Here is a 24,345-nt window from a genome sequence, read left to right on the forward strand (position 1 = left end):
GAGGGAGCATTCACTAAATTATAAATTATTTGGGCATTCACAAAGCGGAACAAGTTTGAAAGGCTAGGAAGTTATGAATGTGATTTAGGACAGCTTAAGTGTTAGTTACTCAGGAGATATCCAAGGGAACTGCCTACTAGGTGTACCTTACATACTCTGGGATTATTTTTAATTATATAAAACATCAAGTTTAGGAAAGTTTCACAAGTAAACATCTGATTTGATAAGCACTACTCTTGTGATATATCGTGAAATAGAACATTTATGTTCAAATAAGCCATTAAACAGTATTCCAAGAGTTGCCCAAACTTCCACTATGGCCATGGTTAATCAGAGCATTTCAGTGTTGTTAGAGAAAAAAGTGTATACTTGGTCAATACCCACTCATTTGATGGTTGGTCTTTTGGTAGTTTAGAAATAACTTGACAATTTTTGTTGAAATTCAATGGATTATTTAATTCATATTCAGAATTTTCCATATTGAAATGGTTCATTAATGACCAAATTGATGGAACTTAAAACTCACTAAGTTTGCAGAAGAAACAAAGACTATGGAAGATATTTAAGAATAGCATTCACAGTCACAACAGAGGAGTTATCAAAAATAAATACACAAAAAAATTAAAAACAAAAAAAAGCACTCTATGGTGTAACATAATTAATACACAGAGGGAAAAAGTGCTGAAACCTGAAGGAAGGAAATTATATGTGATGTGTGTGTGTTTGGAAGAAAAAGGTACAGGTCATAATGAACCACTGTTTAAATATTAGTTATAAAATAACACTACACTTAAAAAAGCCAGCACGACACCTACATTATAAATAGAAACCTGCATGTAAGAACAGTGAGGACATCCTCTAGTTACCTGAAGTGTAGTTCAACTCTTTATAAAAGCACATATACGTTCTAGGAATCACAGCTTAGAAAAAAACAACTTGGAACTAGTCATTTGAAAGCTGCAAGTTTAAGGAGGCACTTGGGGAGGCTCAAATTCTGCTGATGAATTTTCCTGGCTCATTTCAACAGGCGTTTATCAGTAAGGTCCCTAACCTCCTAAAGTCCACAATCTTGTTGGGGAGACAAACACAAACAACTCTAAAGAGGACTTGCTAAATATGTGCCAAATATGTATGCTACTGGCATTCAACAAATAACGAAATCACACCAAACATGCCTCAAATTATTCAAATCTTCCTTGTCATCAATCTGCCAAAGACAAAGAAAGTACAGACAATGTTGATGCTTGAAATAACCTAAGTATTCTCACTGAACACTTCCTTATTATAGAATATAAATGATTTATTGAAGTTGATTCAAATGCTTATAAAGCATTTTAAGACTGATCCAAAAACGGCAAGCAATGTGAGAATACTGAATGAAATTACATGGAGGCACAAGAAAGCATTTTACCTCTCCTCATTAGAAAGGAAATTCAACAAGTTATTATGCCCAGGAATCACATTCAAGAGCTTGTGACTAAAGAACAGAGCAAAAAGACCTAACTCTACCTGACTCACTCTATAACCCCAACTCTAAAGCCCTTTCATGCTTCCTTGACAGCTTCTGTAAAACATACAAAGCACACTCTATATACTTATACACAAGTGAGGAAAGAGAATAAAATAGGTGTTATACCTTTGATAGGACTGACCGGAAAAGGGATATAGAAATAAATATATTTTTTTGTTAGTTTAACAGTAAGTTTATAAGCTCTTTTGCAACATTAAGGTATTAAGTGCTGAATACAGTATTAATATGGAATTAAGTCACACCAAACCAACTTAAAAAAAAATATTTTCAGGACTTGGTGAAGTGCTAAGTCCATAGCAATAATACATTTTGGTACACAGCCATCACTCTACAAGCAGAGAGTAAAAATGTTTTAAGGAAAACATCAATATAACTTACAAATATTTTCCCAAAGACAGAGCCCAGAGTAAAGTTACAGGCCCAAATAATTTGTCCTCTCTTTAAGAACTATGCTTATGTATAATCAACTCTTAATTACTTAAGCTAATATAGACACAGTAAATTTTTACAAAATCCCTCTACATAGCTTAGCTTTGGTGTGCTTTTTATTTATGTAACATTTAATTTCCATAGGCCAATATTGAAGTTTCCGAGAACCCAAACCAACGAGGGCAGGAGTCAGGGAGAACTAGATTAAGTATCAAGGAAAAGAGAGGGCCGAAATATTTGCTACAAAAATATATACTTCAAGGATATACTGTTCATTCCTACTTACAAGCTACTTGATATAATTAGCCTGGTATGACCAAATAAAGATCCAACACCTTATCTCTTTATAGTTCTTTAATTTTATATTTCTTGCACTAGATTCTAAATTTTATACAAATGTAAAACTAGAAGAAAATGAAATCTGGAAAACTTGTTACCACAATCACACGTTTTGAAAAGTAACACTCAACAGAGAGAGAAGGTTAGCTGGGCGTACAAGCTTCACTTCTCCACAGATGCCTCATGAATTTCAAAGTGGTGAAAACCTACAGCATATACTCAGCAGATCAGATGAAAACACTGACACTTCATTCACAATAACAGCCTTTCCCAAACTTCATAAAGGTTCCCCCAAAGGAGCATGTGTTTTACTAAGGATGGACTTGATGATCCCAGCCAATTTAGCTAGTCATAAACAAGAATAAAAAGATTAAACCATAATACCGGGCCCATTAACTATACAGGACTGTAGCCAACTATGTGTATGTTAATAAAACCTTATTCCACGCTAAGAACTAAGAGTTCAGAAGGAGGCATCCAAAAAATGGACTTTATTTCATATGAAAATAGCCCCTCAGTCCTGGAACGTTTGAATACCATGCATTCATACATTCCAAAAACATTTCTTGAATGTATTTTCTGGATCAGGCACTGGTGCTAAGACAGGAAATCTAAGTAGGTTTCAAAACAAAAGCAAAGTAAAACTTCTTGTGATTCAACGCCCCCAGTCTACTGTTAAAAGTTGTTACACCACTACCAATAGGCTGAAGCCAATGTTACTTGCTAAGAGAGAAATGGAAGGAGTTGAATACCACCTTGAGCCTCTGAAACTGCTGCTGCCCCTGCACTGGTGCAACTGGTGGAGCTGGATGAGCATGACTCTGGACCACCTGGCCTCCATGGGGCTGCACAGCTGTTGGGTGATGATGGCTGCTATGAACTGCTGCTATGGTGGGCCCATGACTGCCGGAGCTCTGTGGAACGGCTGAAACCTGGAATGGACAAAATACAGATAAGAAGCTTCAAGCTTTACGCATTCTTCCCCAGATGCCTCTAAAGAACATGCACACATATCTTTGCATACACAAAGATAATCAGAAACTCAAATTTCCCACAAAAGGGAACTGGTGAAATAAATTATAGCCCACCCAGATTACAACAGAATTCTGCAGCTATTAAAAATTATATAGCTCAGCACATCTCAAACTATCTGTGGTAAAGGACAAGTTTTTCTTTTTTCTTAAATTCCAATCCATCATGGACCACTACTTTTATAAAATACAATAAAAATGAATTACTAGAAAAGTGAGATAAAAAATACATAAGCCCATAATTTTCATTACTAGGTTTTACAAATATAAAATTACAATGTCCAACTGCTATAAAAGTTTCTAAACATGCTTCATTTCTGTACTTATCTCATTACAGACTAGTATGAAAGTATTCACATCAGCCATCTGTGGACCACAGTTTGAATAGCACTGATATAGATGCATATATATCATTTAACATTTAAAAATGTTCACAATCCATAAATTGAATGTACTCATGTGTTGCATATGGATTTAAACTTTTAATTTTTTAAAAAGCACATTACAAAGCAGTATATATAATACATACACTAAGGATAAATTAGGAGTTTGGAATTAATATGTACACATACTATATATAAAACAGATAACCAACAAGGACCTACAGTATGGCACAGGGAATTATACTCAGTATCTTTTAATAACCTGTAATGGAAAAGAATTTTAAAAAGAATATATATATATATATATAATTTTTCTGTAGCGCTTTGCTGTACACCTGAAACTAACACAACACTGTAAATCAACTATACTAGAATAAAAAAATTCTTAGTCAACACTCAGAAAAAAAATACAATTAAGATTTTAAATCCTAGACAACAAATATATAGTAAAATGTTAGCATTTTATCTTGTGGTAGTAGGATTAGAGAAGATTTTTATTTTGTTTTATTTATGCTGCTTATCCTTACCTGCTACTAATTTTTTTTTTTTTTTGCCACACTGCACGGCTTTCTGGTTCTTAGTACCCCTACCAGGGATTGAACCTGGGCCCTGGCAGTGAAAGCGCTGAGTCCTAACCACTGGACCACCAGGGAACTCCCTTATTTGCTACTTCTAAAATTAAAATTTTAAAATTTCTTCCAAATCGTTGGTGGTTTGGCCTCAAACATATTTCTTTTTTATTCTCTCTTGTCCTCTTATAAGTTTAAGAGTAAAATAAAAGCACAAGCCCCTTTCCTTCTATTTCTGTTGCAAGAAATGCTATATAAAATTTCCAAAGCTTTTAAAATTTTCCTATTTCAGAACTGTTAATCACTGCAGAAGACAACTAAGGACAATATACCTGAGTTGCCACATCTCCAAAACAAGGAGACCGAATAACATGACACCTTAAAACAATGTAAGTTGCAGGGCTTCCCTGGTGACGCAGTGGTTGAGAGTCCGCCTGCTGATGCAGGGGACACGGGTTCGTGCCCCGGTCTGGGAGGATCCCACATGCCGTGGAGCGGCTGGGCCCGTGAGCCATGGCCACTGAGCCTGCGCGTCTGGAGCCTGTGCCCCACAACGGGAGAGGCCACAACAGTGAGAGGCCCGCGTACCACAAAAAACAAAAAAAACCAATGTAAGCTGTGTACTACAACTTAAGAGAGAATGTTTTTTTCCCAAGTCCCCACAGATTTATAAAGATTACCCTGGGCAGAGCGGAGGGTGGGAAATACAGCAACTATTTACAAATCCACAGAAACAATAAACCTTAGGAGTAAAAAGAAACTATTAGACAATTCTAAAAGCTCTAATATATCTCTTGCAAGAAGAGTTATTATTCTGAGCTTCTATATTCCAACATGCATGTGCTGGACAGGTTTTTATAAGACTTAATTGGAGTTTATAAATATTTGAGATGGCTGGTTTTATAAGAGCACATTATAGCTTCCAGTTTAGGAATAAATGTAACTATCCCCAGTGTAGGAAAAAGTCCTGAACTAGTTCAGATAAAAGTAATCACCCAGGGACTTCCCTGGTGGTCCAGTGGTAAAGAATCCACCTTACAATGCAGGGGACGCAGGTTTGATCCCTGGTCAGGAAACTAAGATCCCACATGCCTCGGGGCAACTAAGCCCGTGTGCCACAACTACTGAGCTCGTGCGCCTCACCTAGAGAGAGAAAACCCACACGCTGCAACGAAGAGCCCATGTACTGCAATGAAAGATCCAGCGTACCACACGCAGCCAAAAAAATAAATAAATAAAAAATAAATAAATCTTAAAAAAAAAAGTAATCACCCAAGGGAAACACGCAACTTTTCTTTCCTCTAAGTCCTAACCTAACGATTTGATCTGTAGCAGTCCTCCGACTGCTGCACCCAGTCCCATATGAAGGCACTATACTGCTTCAAGGGGGACTCCAAAGGAAGAGTGACACCTAAGGAATTACCATTTCCTATTTCACCTGGGTTTCCCTCTTCCTTGATTGTTTTCTTATAATAAATTCCTAGAAATTCCATTTCTAGGTAAAAAAATAACTAAAGAATCTGACACAAACTGTCAAATTGCTCTCAAGGAAGATTATGCCAATTTATGTCCCCAGTACCAGCCAAATCTTTTTATTTTTATTTTTTTAATTTTTACTTTATTTTTTCTGGCCACACCACATGGCTTGCGGGATCTCAGTTCCCTGACCAGGGACTGAACCCAGGCCACAGCAGTGAAAGCCCAGAATCCTAACCACTAGGCCACCAGGGAACTCCCGTGCCAGCCAAACCTTTTTAAAAGTCACTAATAACTTAGGTAGAAGAAGGCCTCTCCAGACTAGTTAAATAAATTATGGTTCAGACTGACCTGGAATGGAATATTATAAATGCAATGATTTTTTAAAAACTTACTTGGATCTATACACACATTCAAGTGGAAAGTTGTCCACTATATATTAAGTGAAAAGAACAAACAGTAGAACAGTATACACTGTATGGTCCAAATTATGAGAAGAGAGAAGTGTATCTAAATAATTAGGCAGGTAAATAAATATATGCTTGTATATGCATACAAAATTTTGGATACCCGAGAAATGCACCAGTGGGATAAAGTCTGAGGGATCAGAAGTCACATTATATCATTTTTCTTTAAATGGTGATATTTATTTTCATATAATTAAAAAGGGCAGGGCTTCCCTGGTGGCGCAGTGGTTGAGAGTCCGCCTATCGATGCAGGGGACACGGGTTCGTGCCCTGGTCCGGGAAGATCCCACATGCCGCGGGGTGGCTGTGCCCGTGAGCCATGGCCGCTGAGCCTGTGCGTCCGGAGCCTGTGCTCCGCAACGGGAGTACCGCCAAAAAAAAAAAAAAAAGGCAAAACACAAATTTCTTCCATTTTTACAGAACAGAGTGAACAGACAAGAGATGAATGATCAGTTGTTGATCAGGATATGCAATGATAGCAATATAGAGTGCTATGTAAATATAAATAAATTGGTACAGCTTTGGGACTTCCTGGTGGTGCAGTGGTTGGGAATCTGCCTGCCAATGCAGGGGGACACGGGTTCAATACCTGGTCCAGGAAGATCCCACATGCCGCAGAGCAACTAAGCCCGTGCACCACAACTACTGAGCCTGCACTCTAGAGCCCAAGAGCCACAGCTACTGAGCCCACGTGCCACAACTACTGGTGCCCGCATGCTCTAGCGCCCGCGTGCCTCAACTACTGAGCCCACGTGCCACAACTACTGAAGGCTGCGCACCTAGAGCCCATGCTCCGCAACTAGAAGCCACCACAATGAGAAGCCTGTGCACCACGACGAAGAATAGCCCCTAATCGCCACAACTAGAGAAAGCCCGTGCGCAGCAACAAAGACCCAATGCACCAAAAAGAAACCCAACAACAACAAACTGGTACAGCTTTGAAAAACAATTTGACATTACCTGCTAAGGGTGAAGATGTGCACACCCTATGACCCGGTAATCCGTCTCCTAGGCACTCAAGAAACTTCCTACCGTGCCCTCAGACCCACTGAGTGGTCTGCAAAAACAAAGAGCTTGCACCAGGATGTAAACCAACTACTTCACACAGTTGTGCTTCACAACTAAGCACACTGTTTAATTCCACTGCCGTTTTAAATTCCTATAGCAAAACCCTCTTGATAAAAAACGTAGTGCATTGACTTACATTCTGTTGCAAGCTTGTCTTGTCACTGTGAATTGCCACTGTGAGTACCACTGCACTAGGAGAACCTAAGAACGTTCACCACAGTTCCTGTCTAACAGGAAAAGTCTGGAAACAGCCTGATAGTCCATCAACAGAAGAATGGATAAATTAATTGGATATATTAATATAATTCATAACTAAATGAGAATGACTCACTCAATTGGTCACATACTAAATATGGGTAAGTCTTAGGAACCACACTGAGTGAAAAAAAAAGTGAGTCAAAGAAGAAAATATATGTTTTCATTTATATACAAGTTCAAAAATACCCAAACTAAACAACTTTATTGTCTAGCGGTATAAACAAAATGATTTTATATAGCACAGGGAGTTCTACTCAATACTCTGTAATGGCCTAGATGGGAAAAGAACCTAAAAAAGAGTGGATATATGTATATGTATAACTGATTCACTTTGCTGTACACCTGAAACTAACACAACATTATAAATCAACTATACTCCAATCAATCAAAAACAAATAAATGATTTTAAAACATGAAATAAAGTCAAGGGAATAATAAACCCAGAGTTCAGATTAGTGGCTACCTCTAAAGGGAGGGAAAAGGAAAAGGGATCAGGGAGAGACAGTGAACTTCAAAGGTCATGACAACATTTTTTTTTTAAAAATGTGCATGGTAAATACACAAGTGTACACTGTTTACATTATTTTTTATACCTTACATATATCTCATAAATTTTTTGTTGTTGTTGTTGTTTTTGCGATACGCGGGCCTCTCACTGTTGTGGCCTCTCCCGTTGCGGAGCACAGACTCTGGACGTGCAGGCTCAGTGGCCATGGCTCATGGGCCCAGCCGCTCCGCGGCATGTGGGATCTTCCCGGACCGGGGCACGAACCCGTGTCCCCTGCATCGGCAGGCGGACTCTCAACCACTGCGCCACCAGGGAAGCCCCCATAAATAAGTTTTTTAATATCTGAATGTTTAATAAAAATTTTTTAACTGGGTAAAATCACCAGTGTTCCTCTTTCACCCCTAGTCCCTTGATGGGCTCCAGTTTACCTGGTAACTGGGTGTCACAGAGTACTGAATTCCTGTGGCTGACTGCATGGTCTCAGACACCGCTTCATACACAGGAGGGGCAGGGGCAAGCACCCGGTGCTGGTGAGGAAAAGCCTCTGTGCTACCAGGGATCCGACGCTGCTGGGCCGCATACACCGGTGACTCCTGGTCATCCAAACGTCGCTTCATTCTGCACTCATGCTCAGGGATGCACTACAAAACCTGCAGAAATGAAAAGCAATGACATGCAAACCAATTCGCACTCCAATACAATGTGTACAACCAGTCACCCAAACTGGTATAAGCTCAACTCCCAGAATCAATGATTATCTACTTCATCCTAGAGATAATCACTGGGTAGTTTTGTGCACGCTGGTGCACACACTCCCAACAGTGGACAGATTATTACAACTGAAAGACAAAATTTAAATAATAACATAGTTTGAATTACTCTGGTACTAGAGTTGAAAAATAACCTCCAATTTAAAAACACAAAGATACACCTTTCTTCATTCTCTGGTTTTGTCAAGCGTCATCATCCCTAACATTAATTATATTATTCACATGCTATAAAAACATTCAAGTGTTTCTTCCTAACTCCTCTCAAAAGCTAGTACTATAATTCCCGTCTACTTTTTAAAATATGAATTGTTTCAACAATTAAATGGTATCATGGTAAGAACACTAGGCCAGGAGTAAGAAGACGATGGTTCTAGACTTGGCAATTTAAGAAACTATGTACGCCTCAACAAGTTCCTCGTTCCATGTGAGTTTGTTTCTCCGAAAATAAAATAAGATTGAAATAGACCATTGCTAAGGTTTCTCCTGATTCTAACTTTCTTTAATCCTAAAGTGATTCCAGAATCCCTTAGTTTAATAATCTCCCTGTAGGGGAACACTTCCTTTCCTGCAGCACACAAAAAGTCTAATAAACACTATGGCCAGGAATCCAGATGGGTCTTCTCAGAGCTTTTCCAACATCCGTATCATTAACATAAGCATATCAATACGAAAGAATGCTCCAGTCATCCGAAGACAAAATAGGGCCAAGGCCTACCAATTTTTGGTCACAAAAAAAACTTTAAAAAGACACCACTGCTGTGGTAAGATTAAAAATACAGTAACAGATCTCCAAGCCACTCCCTCTCCACCTAAAGTAAGGCTCTTTTTAAGACTGGGGGTGGGGGGCTTTTACCTACTTTCTACATCCACCCATACCTTTTTTCTTCATTCCCTGGGACCGTGCATGCTCTGAGGGGAAGCAGTCCTCACAAGGACTCCTCAAGGCTGCTTCACCCCTTCTCCGTCCTCACCATCATCCTCAACCTGCCTGCCACTCGAATGCTCAGCCTTGAAATAGTGTCTTGGGTTTTTCTCACACCTTACAAACCTAAGTTAGACTCTGACACAGGAGCACAACTGTTTCATTTGCAAGCCAGCTATTTTCAATGTTATCTTTCTGTAAATCGCAAGCTATAAATATCCTTTCTGTTGACTATAACTTATTTATTTACTTATTTATTTAGCCACGCTGTGCGGCATGTGGGATCTTAGTTCCCCTACAAGGGATCGAACCCACACCCCCTGCATTGGAAGCGCAAAGTCTTAACCACTGAACCACCAGGGAAGTCCCTATTGACTATAACTTTAGATCAAAGGACTAAGTCTCCCAAATTTCTATGAACACTCAATCTCAACCTACTTGGGGATAAGTCTAATAAATGGACAAGACTGAAAAGTCTTACTTTTTGGCTGCTACTTCTATGTATACCCATGATCTAGATCACAGTTTGTTTTTGGGTTCCACTGGCTTGAAACTTAGATGCTTAAACACATCTGAGATTAATCTCTGGAACCAAAAGCCAGTCAATACCTCATAAATGGAAAACCAAATTTAGATCAGAAGAGCACAGCATAGGACTATGGAAAAAAACTAAAGTACCTGTCAAGACCTGGATTCTAGTCCAAACTCTGACTCGAAGCTGTATAACTTTGGTCCTGCTTCCTTACTTGCAAAAGGATGTAATTAGACTACTCTAGTGATTGCCAAATGCTGGTCTGTGGAGAAGTCTATAGGAAAATGAAAAAGAGCGGGGGGAGAGGGGATTGCAGTGAGTTTTTCATAGGTTAACTATTAAAGAACTATGCTTTACTCTGAGATCATGTCCTATCTTTTAGCTATTAAAATATCATTTGTTTTATAAAGTGACTGTGATTCTATAAAGTATTTAACTTCATTTGCCTCTACAGAGTTTGCCTTCCAGACCATCTCTATGACACTATAGAGACCGCCCAGGGTCTGCACTTTCTCTGAACTGTACTTTACTTCTTTAACAATAACCACTCTTAATTCTATTCCCGAAGTGGTTCTCAAATCAATTGCTTCTTCTCTAGCCATACAGACACGCCCTCATTTCAAGACCTTATCATCCCTTACCTCAACTGTTACCAACACCCTCCAGCCTCTCTCCCATCTAGTCTACCCTCTACACTGCTTTCAAAATGGTCAGCCTCAGGACTTCCCTGGTAGTCCAGTGGGTAAGACTCCGCGCTCCCAATGCAGGGGGCCTGGGTTTGATCCCTGGTTGGGGAACTAGATCCTGCATGCATGCCGCAACTAAGGATCCTGCATGCCGCAGTGAAGATCCTGCAAGCTGCAACTAAGACCCAGCGCAGCCAAAATAAATAAATAATAAATAAATATTAAAAAAAAAAAAAGTTGGTCTCAAATGCAAATCCAATCCAGCTGTAAATCCATCATCTTAAGTGATGGCTTCCCATCACTTAAGAAAACAATCCAGGAATTCCCTGGTGGTCCAGTGGTTAAGGTTCGGCACTCTCACTGCTGAGGGTCTGGGTTCAATCCCTGGTCGGGGAACTAAGATCTCAAGCCGCACAGCACAGCCAAAAAAACCCAAAACCCAAAAACAAACAAACAAAAACCCCCCCAAAACAAAACAACAATAACAACCTCAATTCCTTAACTTGGCCTTCAAAATTCTTCCTTACTCACTGGGGGGACAATTTAACTTACCAATTACATCCTTTCAGTCCCCACCCTATCATCCAGGCCTGTCAAGTGTCTTCCCACTCCCCTAAACAAGCCTCAAGTCTATAAGCTTCAAGGTAGAGTCCTTTTCAACTGTCACATTCCAGACACTCATCACAGATGCTCAAATACTGTACATGCAGAAGGGAAAGATAACATAGTTAACATAATAACAGCATATACTGAATGCCAAGCACCATTCTATACAATTTACCAATAATAATTTAATGCCTACAACAACCCTATAAGCAAGGTACCACTATTCTCTATGTTATAAATGAGAAAACTGAAACACAAAGATTAAAATTGCCCAAGGTTGCACAGCTAAAAGGCAAAGCTGGGATATGAATCCACAAAATCTGTCTCCAGAGCCTGGATTCTTTTTTTTTTTTTAATTGAATACAGAAGTATATCCTTTTTAAAAAATTAATTAATTTATTTATTTTGGCTGCACTGGCTCTTCATTGTGGTGTTTGGACTCTCTAGTTTTGGCGTGCGGGCTTCCCTAGTTGCAGTACGAGGGCCCTAGAGCGTACAGGCTCAGTAGCTGCAGCGCATGTGGGCTTAGTTGCGGTATGTGGGATCTTAGTTCCCCGATCAGGGATCGAACCCAGGCCCCCTGCATTGGGTGCGTGGAGTCTTAACCACTGGACCACCAGGTAAGTCCCCAGAGCCTGGATTCTTAACTACCTCACTATCCTGCCTCACACAGAAGAGGAGAAAACAAGGAGGAAAGAAGAGTTCCTTTATTTATTTAACACACACATGCATTGAGCAACTTCAGCTTTAACGTCTCACACACTTAGCTCATTCATCCCTTCTTCAGCCTCAACCCAACAGCAGGAATGCTTTGGCAGCACTCATCCATTCAGTTAGCAAATACTCAGGGAGCAGATATGAAGGGGGTAGATGATCTCAGCCCTTGCCCTAGAAAAGCTTAAAAACTAGTTGGAAAGACCATATACAGCCTCACTAGTATTCAAAGAAATATAAAGTAAAACGATTTCCCAAAGGAACTGCCAAAAATTAAGAGAATGATGATATTCAGCGTAGGTGAGAATGCAGGGAAACACTACTGGTGTAAGTTTTAATTGTTATAGACTATTTGGTTGGCAACTTGCAGGCTTTTATTAAATTTTTTAATTAAATTGAAAATGTGCATACCCTTTAATCACCTAGCAACTCCACTTCTAGGTTTCTATACTATACATCTGCCAAATATATTTACTGCAGCAAAGTATAAAAAATTTAAATGTCTATCAATAGCTAAATAAACTTGATCCATCCATATTAGGAAAACTATGTAGCAATTAGAAAGATCAGGGTTCATCTACAAGGAAAGCTGTCCTGGACATAATAAGTGAAAAGAATAAGCTACAGAATATATACACGGTGATCTCAACACATACACAATGTACTCTTAAGATTTGTGCATTTCATTGTATATAAATCTGCATCAAAAGGAAAAGGCTAGAAACAAGCATTGAACTCTAGATAAGGAAATGCATGCTCAGGTACTTAGACGAAAGTGTAAGGAATTCTCTGGCGGTCCAGTGGCCAGGACACCACGCTTTCACTTTCAAGGGCCTGAAAAAAAGAAAGTGTACTAATGTCTGAAATGTACTTAGAATACCATCAAGAAATCAGTTTGGATTGATAGATGGAAGAATGGATAGATGGATATGATAAAGGAAGTACTGTAAAAATGGTAATGGTAAAATCCAGGTAGTGTGTATATATGGGTGTCAACTATAAAATTATATCAAATCTTGGAAGGATAAGCTAACAATACAAACTAGTTCACAAGTGGTACTAATGAGCACTAGAAACTTGGAAGGGAGAAGAAGTGTGTACAGTGAGAAAGAGTCTACGGAGAAGGTAAATGTTTAGTTATATCTTGAAAATTAGGGATGAATTAGGGCATGGGGGATACAGGATGAAATTAAAATATTACAGTAACTTTGGACTTACAGGCAATAAACAGCTATTTAAAATCTTTGCCAATTCATTCGCCCCACAAATAATTCCCGAGTGCCAGGCCCTGTGCTTTAGTGTTGGGGCTCCAGCACTGAATAGGACATTTCCTGATCCACAACAATCAAGTCTTCCATATCTAACTGCTATCAGTTGATGTGCTCCTCACAACTGTCCTGTCACACGAGCACACCCAGAAGCCTCCTATTTAGAGGCAAACTAATACTCAAAGAAATTAAGTGACGTTTTCAAGGTCACATAGCTGGTTAAAGGAACAAGATGGTAGATAGACCCTTTCTCCTTGGAATACATGATCAATCTGGAGTAGAAATGTAAGTATTTGAATGCCAAATGATGGAGCCACAAGACAGAAAACTACTTTCAAGTCCTGCTTCAGCTGACATGATTTTCGTCTGCCACTACAGTCTCCAACTGTTTCAGATCTGAAGCTTACCCTGTTATCAAAACACTAGTCTAAGAAGACGGAATTTAAAAAGCCAAAAATAAAGGCACTTTGAGGGACAGAAACTAGTAAAGAGAGACTAATGTGAACAAACAATGGCACAGAACACTACATAGTCATCTGGCCATGTGTTATAATAAAAAGTGGGAATAGCTCCAAATCATCAGGCAAAGAAATCATAATTCCCAAATAAAGTAACTAGAGCAGGATAATTCTGATATTGCAGGGGAGTATTCTGGAGTAGGGCAAGACAACTGACGAGAGAATGTGACACGTTTCGGACAAATGTTAGAAGGGCAGAGGTAAAAGCTAATCCTTTCAGAACAAGAAAAATAAAAACCAACTTTCTAGTTTTACAACCTAAATGTCTTTAATCACAATAAAGAGTTGGCCTCCTAAATATCCAGACATCTCTCCATAATTATTAGAATCCAAATGGAAAATCTAACTTTAAAGAATATTTTCATTTAAATTAAATTTCACAAATTGGCTTAAATGGAAACAATAGAATTATTTCAGTCAAGATAAGTTCAAAGTAACAGTGTGTATGGAACAAACCACCTTATTACAGAGGGTTTTAAGTCTACACGCTTTCTTTTTGAAATGCATTTAATTTATGGTTGACCCTTTAGTGCCTCTTGATTTTGTGTTGATATTATCTTGAATTAGGCACACTTTAAAGTTCTTTTATTTATATATGAAAAAAATCTGAAATTATTCTCTTCCTGGTGGTCAACATCACATGAAATCACATAAAATTGTGCCCTGGTCAGTTTATTTCAATGAATACTCTTGAAAAAATGGAAGGCTTCTCTTCAAAAGCAAAGAAATTTTTATCAAAGCATTAAGTGAATGTAATTATTTCAACCCAGTAAAACTGCCTGCCACAGTCTACTTCAAAATCTGTCCAAAGATCCACTTCTGGATTTAAATCTGCTAGAAAATGAAAAAAGTGTTCCAGAATGAAAAAGTCAATCTATTTATATTTCCCATACTACTCAGAATAATCACTCAACAAAATTAACAACCCATTCTTCTCAAAACACCATAATATCTGATACCCAAGCCTCCCCTGAAAGTAGTTTCACATTCTTCTGATGAGGTGGTCCCCCAACCTGGGGAGATTTTGCCCCCAGGGCGCATTTGGCAATGTTGGAAGACATTTTTGGTTGTCACAATTCCAGGAGAGGGGTGCTACTGGCATCTCATGAATAGAGGCCAGGGATGTTGCCAAACATCCTACAGTGTACAGGATAGCCCCCCAAAACAAAGAATCATTCAGCCCAAAATATCAATAGTGCCAAGGTTGAGAAACGATATAATATAATGACAATCCCATTTGACATATACCTTCTGTGAACTTTGGTGGAGTTACGTCATACTACAGTGTAACAACAATTTTTAACAAGGTGACTCAGGACAATTATTTTGTATATGCAGACAATAACACTGCTTTCTTTACGACATGTGATTCACCTTTAACCCTCAGTATACCACAAAAACTTATCATTGCATTATCATTTATCATTTGGGCTAAAAATACCTTTATTAGAAATTTTAGTAAGAATTTAGGACTTGCCTGGTGGCGCAGTGTTTAAGAATCCGCCTGCCAATGCAGGGGACACGGGTTCGATCCCTGGTCCAGGAAGATCCCACATGCCGCGGAGCAACTAAGCCCGTGCGCCACAACTACCAAAGCCCACACGCCTAGAGCCTGTGCTCCGCAACAAGAGAAGCCAACGCAATGAGAAGCCGGCACACCGCAAAGAAGAGTAGCCCTCGCTCGCCACAACTAGAGAAAGCCTGTGCACAGCAATGAAGACCCAACACAGCCAAAAATAAATAAATTAATTTTAAAATAAATTAATTAGTTAATTAAAAAAAAGAATTTAAACAGCAAATCCAAATTTTTATTCCGTATTTTCCTGGTTTTGAAGATATAAATACCCAAAACAGGCACTATTCTTTACAATGCAACTGACTAGTCATCAACTGTCATGGATGAACTTGGAACATAGCCATTCTATAAACTTTGATTCTAGATTTCACGTAAATCTCAAGTAAAGTTCTAGCTTACTGTCACTCTTGGGTTTTTTTTTCCCCCCTCACATGATCAAACACAACTTTGAAAACTTACTTCTTAATTTTGCTGAAGAGAGGACGATCATCTTTTTTTTTTTTTTTTTTTTTTTTGCGGTGCCTCTCACTGTTGTGGCCTCTCCCGTTGCAGAGCACAGGCTCCGGACGCACAGGCTCAGCAGCCATGGCTCACAGGCCCAGTCGCTCCGTGGCATGTGGGATCTTCCCGGATTCGGGCACGAACCCGCATCCCCTGCATCGGCAGGCGGACTCCCAACCACTGCGCCACCAGGGAAGCCCAGGACGATCATCTTCTACGCTCCACAAATGCAAGCGTTCTCAGTTTTACACTAATAAATACCAATTAAACTATCAATCCAATGATTTTTCTTTTTCATTTCTACATGTTTCCTTCCAGTCACCTCCGTACACACACCTGTCTTTGGCATCTGTCCACTTACAAACCACATCAAGTAAGTTTTGGTATAAAAACATAAAAGATGAAAGAACACCATTGTACATGCTTTTAGCAAATTGGAATGGTTTGGATTCTTCTTGAAAATATTGCACTCTGGGGACTTCCCTGGTGGTCCAGTGGCTAAGACTCCACACTCCCAATGCAGGGGGCCCAGGTTCCATCCCTAGTCAGGGAACTAGATCCCACATGCCACAACGAAGATCCTGCATGCCACAATGAAGATTCCCGCATGCTGCAACTAAGACCCAGCACAGCCAAAGAAAGAAAGAAAGAAAGAAAGAAAGAAAGAAAGAAAATATTGCATTCTGAAGTCCTTCCTGTTGAATGATTCCTCGATGAGGACATCATACTCCCCGCCCACACCCCGCCCTCAGAAGTATATTGTCCACTCATAAATTCTTCAGTTTGAGAAAATTCATCTAGGATACTGTCATCTGAAGACTCAAAGTCTGCAGCTTGGCTTATACAATCAATTCTACCATCATCATTACAGCCTACAGTGTTGCTATCAGTTGCACTGCTTTCATCTATTAGTTCCTCTAATAACTGTGAAATGTCTTCCTGTTAGTTTTCTTGTCTTTGCCATTATTAGAGGAAAACGAAAGATTACGGGTTATCAAACATGTTGAATGAAAATGTAAAAAAACTGTAAAAACAGTAGTATAAAGAACTTTCATATCCTTTTCACCCCAAATGGTAACATCTTACATAATGTTTAAGATGGCATCCCCCAACTTCTTGTACACTTTCTTGAAAGATGCTGTAATGCTTTGGGCAAAGCAGTAAGAAAATTGAAGTAGTGATGACTTATTTTACTACTGCATCATCCTTCTAGGCAATTCATCATTCTTCCATTTTCTTATTATTTTAGTTTTTTTTTTTTAGCACAGTTGGGAATAATTGATGAGTAATGCTAAAGTAATTCCTAAGATGATAAAAGACCAAAACATTTCAAGATATAGGATAACTAAGATCATCAATATCCTACAATATAGGTCAGATGTATAAGTGGTAATAGCTAAAATGAGTTTATTCCATTAAAAAGAAAATAAGTAAATTTTCTCTTCGTTCTTCTGAAGACCTCTAATAAAGAATAAAGTCATTAAATATAAATCTTTACAAGTAGTTAATACTGCTCAAAAAGAAACTCAAAAACTAATATTGGGTCTAACTGACACTGATGTTATAGGTAGAATATGGACAAGAAAATATTTGGTTCAATTCAAAAGATATTAATAATTATATCAATGTTCACATTCTGATTTGATCACTGTACTATGGCAATTCTTTGTATTATTTTTTGCAACTTCTTTTAAGCCTAAAATTATTTCAAAATGGAAAGTTTAGGGACTCCCCTGGTGGTCCAGTGGTTAAGACTCCACACTCCCAATGCAGGGGGCCCGGGTTCGATCCCTGGTCAGGGAACTAGATCCCGCATGCCACAACTAAAGATCCTGCATGCCACAACTAAAAATCTCATGTGCTGCGACTATGAACTGGCGCAGCCAAATAAATTTTTTTGAAGTTTTTAAAAAATTAAGTATAATAGTAGGGGAATATAAAAGAAGGAAATCATTGTGTATACCTATTCTCAAGGACATTAACATTTAGTTTGTGTGACAAGGTTTCTATAAACTAACTAGGAATGGTATAAAACAAGACTAAATGTAACAGAAGATACACTAGCCGAAGCTATAAAGAAAGCATTATAAAGAATAGAACGCAAGGTAGTTCTTAAGATGATAGATGTGTCACTCACCTCATACCGCCTCTATCCTATTAGCTATATTTCTGCCCCTACACAGACATGGGCACACAAACTTTTAACCATCTTTGTATCCTCCACCGTGCTTAGCATAGTGCTTTGCTGTGATGGAAACCAAATCATTCATTCACACATGCATGCATCCTCTAATATTTACTGAGCACATACTATGTGCCAGGAATTGTTCTGGGAGCTAGGGATATAGATGTAAATAAAACAAAACTCTCCTCCCTCAGGAAGTTTACATTTTAGTGGGAGAAATAGACAACAAGATAATAAACAGTGTTCAGAATATCAGACAGTGACAAGTGCTAAGAAGAAAAAGCAGAAGATTTTTGAAATTTTAGACAAGGGTGACCAAAGAGTACCTCACTAATATAAAGTAACTTTTGAGTAAATGAAGTAAGGAGTTACCCATGTAGAAATCAGTAGAAGAACCATTATAGGCAGAGGGGACAGCAAACACAAAGACTCTGATATACATATGTGCTTGGTATTTTCCGAGAAAAGCAAAAAGGCCACGTAGTTGGAGCAGAATGGAGGAAAGAGAGACTAGTAGGAAATGAAGTCAGAGAGGTAATGGAGTTGGGGGTAGTAGATAGGGAGCATACCGTATTTGTTCTCGTAGGTCATAATAAGAACTCAGACTGAAATGGGAAGCCGTTGGAGGGTTTTAAGCAGAGAATCACTTGGGTTGCTATCAATATGTTAAGAACAGACTGAAGAGGGGCAATAACAAAGCAAAGAGAACAGTTAAGGTGCTACTGATATAACCCAAGCTAGAGATGTTAGTGGCACTCACTGCTGTAGTTGGGGGCTAGGGGGTGGTATCAAGTTGGTCAAATTCTGGATAGTATTTTGAATAGAGAGCAAATAGTATTTATTTGCTGATAGACCACGTGTGAAAAAGAGAGAAGTCAAAGATGCCTGTTAGATATCCAAGAGGAAATATGAAGTGGGCCACTGGATTTGTTCATCTACAGTACAAAGGAGAGGTCCCCAGGGAGAGACAGAAATTTGAGAGTTATCAGTATTGTTTAGATTTTGGAAAGCTAATACGGCGCATAGAGTAGCTCTCTATAATCACGCACGTTCACATTTCTGTACCAAGTGGGACAGCGTAGAACAGGTTGTCCCCCTAAATTAGTTGTGGAACCAAACTTAACAAAAAACAAACAAACAAAAATTCTTGCATTTCAGAGCTGCAGACAAGAGACTGTGGCTCCATATATCCTTCAACAGCCTGCAAGTCAATAAGCCTGGCACCTGGAGGATACCAGCAGGACTGAGGAAACATCCATTGCCACGAAGCTGATAAATACAAGTAACATGCAGGCACACACACAGAAGAGGGGGTGAGGAGTACAAAAGCAAAAGAAGGGAGGGGCAAAAAAGAGATGTATCAGTTAGGAACTGCTACCAATAAACGCCTAACTAATTTTGAAGCCAACTGCCAACTAAACAGAGGTATCCTCTAGTTAGCAAACTTTAAAATGCCAACAGAGTTCAGGCTGTAAACTACTTATCTATCACCTGTGTGCCAGCATTGTCCTAGGCACTGAGGCTATCAAGAAAGTAAAGTCCCAATCTAGATGAACTGTGAGCCACTGTATAGCTCTCCCTGATGAAAACCAGTATCAGGTTGTTGACCTGCAAATATACAAGGACAAAAAAAAAAAAAATCTGCATTTGGTTATAACTGACAACAAATCCCACTGGGCATGTCTTTTGTGTGATTTTTTGTTTTGTTTTGTTTTGTTTTTTTGGGGGGGGCGTGTCTTTTGAAGAAAGATCCCAAAAGAAAGTTACAAAACTAAAGAAAGTCAAAGTTTTTTTTGTAATGTGTTGTTATAAGACAATCGAACAGATAACTGTATAAAGACAATTAAAATTCATATTTAAAAAGAAAGATGTCTGTCAGAAAAACAAAACTCCTTGAGACATTTGGAAAGAATATAATGTAATAACGGCAGAACCCTGATTCAGACTACCCAAGTATGCTGCTAGATGAATTTCATTATTTGACCTTAACCTCAACAAAAAACAAACACCCAGAATTAATTACTTAAACTGTAACAAGAAAAAGATTAAAATCCTAAGATATTACCTCTACTACTCACTTATTAAAGTAGCAGAAACAGGAAGGCATGTGAAAGAAAAGAAGTATTAGGAAATAATAGTTGACCATATTAATAATATATCTTCAGCTTGACAGAGTAACAGCAACAAGTTATGCCAAGTCCATAATTTCTTCACTGTGATTCTTAACTACCTTCCAAAGCAGTAGAAGCAATCACATCTGCGAACTGAAGAGAACAGGATGCACAAACTCTGGAAGAGAGACAATTCATGTGCCATTTTCAATACAATGCCACCCCTTCTAACATTCCAAAGCACTCTCTGGGGGTATTTTGAGCCTAACAACTCCCTTAAACTAGATGTATGATTTCAGACTCCTCCCTCCTGTTTCTCATTCAGGGTCCCCTCTTCCTCTTCCCACCAAAAGGTGGCCTCTCCTCTGAATTCCTTACAGCTCTTTGCACTTGACTCTTATGCACTCAACCTACACTGATGTGTAGTAAAATCATATTATATGTATATTTACCTTTCCTTCTAAGACTGTAAACTTCTTGGGAACAGAGACTCTTCCTGTGTCAGTCCAGAGCTATTTTAGATGCTCAATAACCTTTAAAATTGTGAATCACTCTGTTGTACACCTGAAACTTACATAATATTGTACATCAACTATACTTCAATTAAAAAAAAAGGTGGTCAAGAATGCATGTTGAGGGCTTCCCTGGTGGCGCAATGGTTAGGAATCTGGCTGCCAATGCAGGGGACACAGGTTCAAGCCCTGGTCGGGGAAGATCCCACATGCCGTAGAGCAACTAAGTCCATGCGCCACAACTACTGAGCCTGTGCTCTAGAGCCTGCGAGCCACAACTACTGAAGCCCACGCGCCAAGAGCCTGTGCTCCGCAACAAAGAGAAGCCACTGCAATGAGAATCCCGCGCACCGCAACAGAGAGTAGCCCCCGCTCACCGCAACTAGAGAAAGCCCATGCACAGCAACGAAGACCCAATGCAGCCAAGAATAAATTAATTAAATAAATTAAGAGGAAAAAAAAAAGAACGCATGCTGAGGGACTTCGCTGGTGGTCAAGTGGTTAAGAATCCACCTTCCAATAAAGGAGATGCGGATTCAATCCCTGGTCAGGGAACTAAGATCCCACATGCCACTGGGCAAATAAGCCCTCACGCTGCAACTACTGAGCCCACGTGCTCTGGAGCCTGCGCACCACAACCAGAGAGAAGCCTGCACACCACAATGAAAGATCCCACGTGCTACAACTAAGACCCAACACAGCCAAATAAATAAATTTTAAAAAAGAATGCATGTTGACTCAATTTACCTTTAGAACCTGAATCCCAATCTTTTCCCCCAATGTGCTTTCAAAAGCACATTGCTGGGGACTTCCCTGGTGGTCCAGTGGCTAAGACTCCACACTCCCAATGCAGGGGGCCTGGGTTTGATCCCTGATCAGGGAACTAGATCCCACATGCGGCAACAAAGGGTTTGCATGCCGCAACTTAAGATCCCTCATGCGGCAACAAAGATCCTGCGTGCCACAACTAAGACCCAATGAAACCAAATAAATAAATATTTAAAAAGAAAAGCACATTGCTGCTTCCTCCAAAAATTAAACATAAAATTACCATATGACCTAGCAATTCCACTTCTGGGTATATATCCAAAAGAATTCAAAGCAAGTACTTGAAGAGATATTTATACACCCATGTTCACAGCCGCATTACTCACAATGGCCAAGAAGTGGAAACGACCCAAACGTCTATCAACACATGAATAGATAAACAAAATGTGGATGATGGTGATGACTGCACAACAATGTGTATGTACTTAATATCACTGAATTGTACATTTAAAAAATAGATAAAATCATACATTTTACATTATATATGTTTTACCACAAGTGGGGGAAAAAAAAACCCCACGCTGCTCCTTCTCCATTTACTACCCTTAGACCAGAGGCAGCTGAAGTATAGCATTAAGAGTGTGGACTCTGGAACCAGAATGTGGGTTCGAATTCTGGATTAGCCACTTAGCATATGTCTAACTTCTCTTTCCCACTGTTTCCTCACCTTTAAAACATAGATTTCATAGTACCCACTACATAGGGTTGTAGTGAAGATTAAACAGATTAATAAATATATAATACTTAACTCAGTGCCTGGGGGGTAGTAAAGGGCTCGATAAATGTTAAGTTCTCTTATTATTATTCAAGGAGACAGAGGGTGTAGTTTGAAAAAGCATTTAACATCATCTATATAAAAATCTACAGAAAATAAAGCTTAACAAACTTTTGGTTGATGGAGTTATCCAGAAGAGTAAGAAAGCCTTTGAAAGCACTGCACTAGATTACTGAATGCCATGGACATAATCTTTCAATTCCAACTAAAATTCACAGCCATTAATATCTGCCTCGAATAGCCCTCCAGTATCTTGTCTGTTTGCACTTAAGATGTAAACATGACTATGCTTTGCCAGGAATTTTATCAAATTACTACACACCACCTTCCTTAAAAAAATAAAATTTCCCTGGTGACGCAGTGGTTGAGAGTCCGCCTGCCGAGGCAGGGGACATGGGTTCGTGCCCCGGTCCGGGAGGATAACACATGCCGAGGAGCGGCTGGGCCCGTGAACCATGGCCGCTGAGCCTGCGCGTCCTGAGCCTGTGTTCCGCAACGGGAGAGGTCACAACAGTGAGAGGCCCACGTACCGCAAAAAAATTAAAAAATAAAAAAAAATAAATTTTTTTTACTCTTTAGGTGAAAACATCTTAATTACAAAATGCAAATCTCTCTAGGGTCTCTGACTCTGACAAAACTATAGTATATGATACTGATATTTGAAGAGAGAAAAAGCATTTATGAAAACTTTCCTAATACAGCATATCCAGGCTCTTACTTGAATTCTTAAAGCCTATGTGGGACTTCTGACTCTGGTTCGCCAACAGACACCATATTCTTTTTTTTTTTTAAATAACTAAAATTATTTATTTATTTATTTTTGGTTGCGTTGGGTCTTTGTTGCTGCATGCAGGCTTTCTCTAGTTGTGGTGCGTGGGCTTCTCATTGAGGTGACTTCTCTTGTTGCGGAGCACAGGCTCTAGACACGCAGGCTTCAGTAGTTGTGGCACGTGGGCTCAGTAGTTGTGGCTCGCAGGTTTCAGTAGTTGTGGCACGCGGGCTTCAGTAGTTGTGGTGCACGTGCTTAGTTGCTCCACAGCATGTGGGATCTTCCCGGACCAGGGATCGAACCCGTGTTCCCTGCATTGGCTGGCAGATTCTTAACCACTGCACCACCAGGGAAGTCCCAACATATTCTTTAAGGGTATAAATTAGGTCTTTTATGCTTCCCAGCACACAGCATTGCAAATGGTAGGTACAATTATGTATTGACCAAACTTTCCCAATGGTAAATTCTCCACTCTTTTCACAAACTTTGTCAGTTTATGGCATCAGGAAAAACACCCAGGTTTTCTGCCTCCACACCAGTTCTACCACAGTCACCATAAACCAAACTAAAAAGCTACTGTTGCCATTGCTACTTCTTTAGCTAAGAAGGTGAGACTTAATCTCTTCACATGAGTATAGCACACGGCACCACGCTCTCAGTCCCAACTGAGCAAAGCACAAACCTAGAATTTAACTTCAGTTCAGCTAATTAGCCAGAGGGCTTGCTCAGATATTAGTGCATAAATAAACATATTTGTTCCTTGTTTAATTTCTCATGAAAAATATCGAAAACACAAGTAATTTCTCTTAAGAAAAGATAATGTCTCAACTCAGAGCAAAACCCTCAATTAAACTGGTTCATTAAACTTGAAATGTCCTAAGGCAATTTCCCAATACAGGTTGGAGGGCAACAAGTCACATACACAAGGCTACACTAGTCCTCGATTTCACCCTACTCTCTGTAAAAAAATAGGGCAAGAACAGTGTTTTATAGAATATAAATAGAAAGTGGTC

The 24,345-nt window shown here is 39.3% G+C and overlaps 1 protein-coding gene across 6 annotated transcripts in view; it reads right to left on the reverse strand.

Annotated features, from left to right (window-relative positions):
- SIN3A (SIN3 transcription regulator family member A) overlaps nt 1–24,345 on the reverse strand; it is a 63,893-nt gene that overhangs the window by 37,984 nt on the left and 1,564 nt on the right. For 4 of the 6 annotated variants that reach the window (XM_060154437.1, XM_060154397.1, XM_060154407.1 and 1 more), the window contains exons 2-3: nt 8,488–8,709; nt 3,055–3,231 (exon numbers count right to left, since the gene is read on the reverse strand). In XM_060154437.1, coding sequence (XP_060010420.1) covers nt 3,055–3,231; nt 8,488–8,676 — 366 coding nt within the window. In that variant the 5' untranslated portion in view covers nt 8,677–8,709. Of the gene's footprint in view, nt 1–3,054; nt 3,232–8,487; nt 8,710–9,705; nt 9,724–10,429; nt 10,446–24,345 lie in introns of those variants that run through there. The other 2 variants (XM_060154428.1, XM_060154417.1) reach the window with 2 other exon arrangements.

The sequence above is a fragment of the Lagenorhynchus albirostris genome, chromosome 1, assembly GCF_949774975.1.
Source record: "Lagenorhynchus albirostris chromosome 1, mLagAlb1.1, whole genome shotgun sequence".
In the NCBI taxonomy this organism is placed as follows: Eukaryota; Metazoa; Chordata; class Mammalia; order Artiodactyla; family Delphinidae; genus Lagenorhynchus; species Lagenorhynchus albirostris.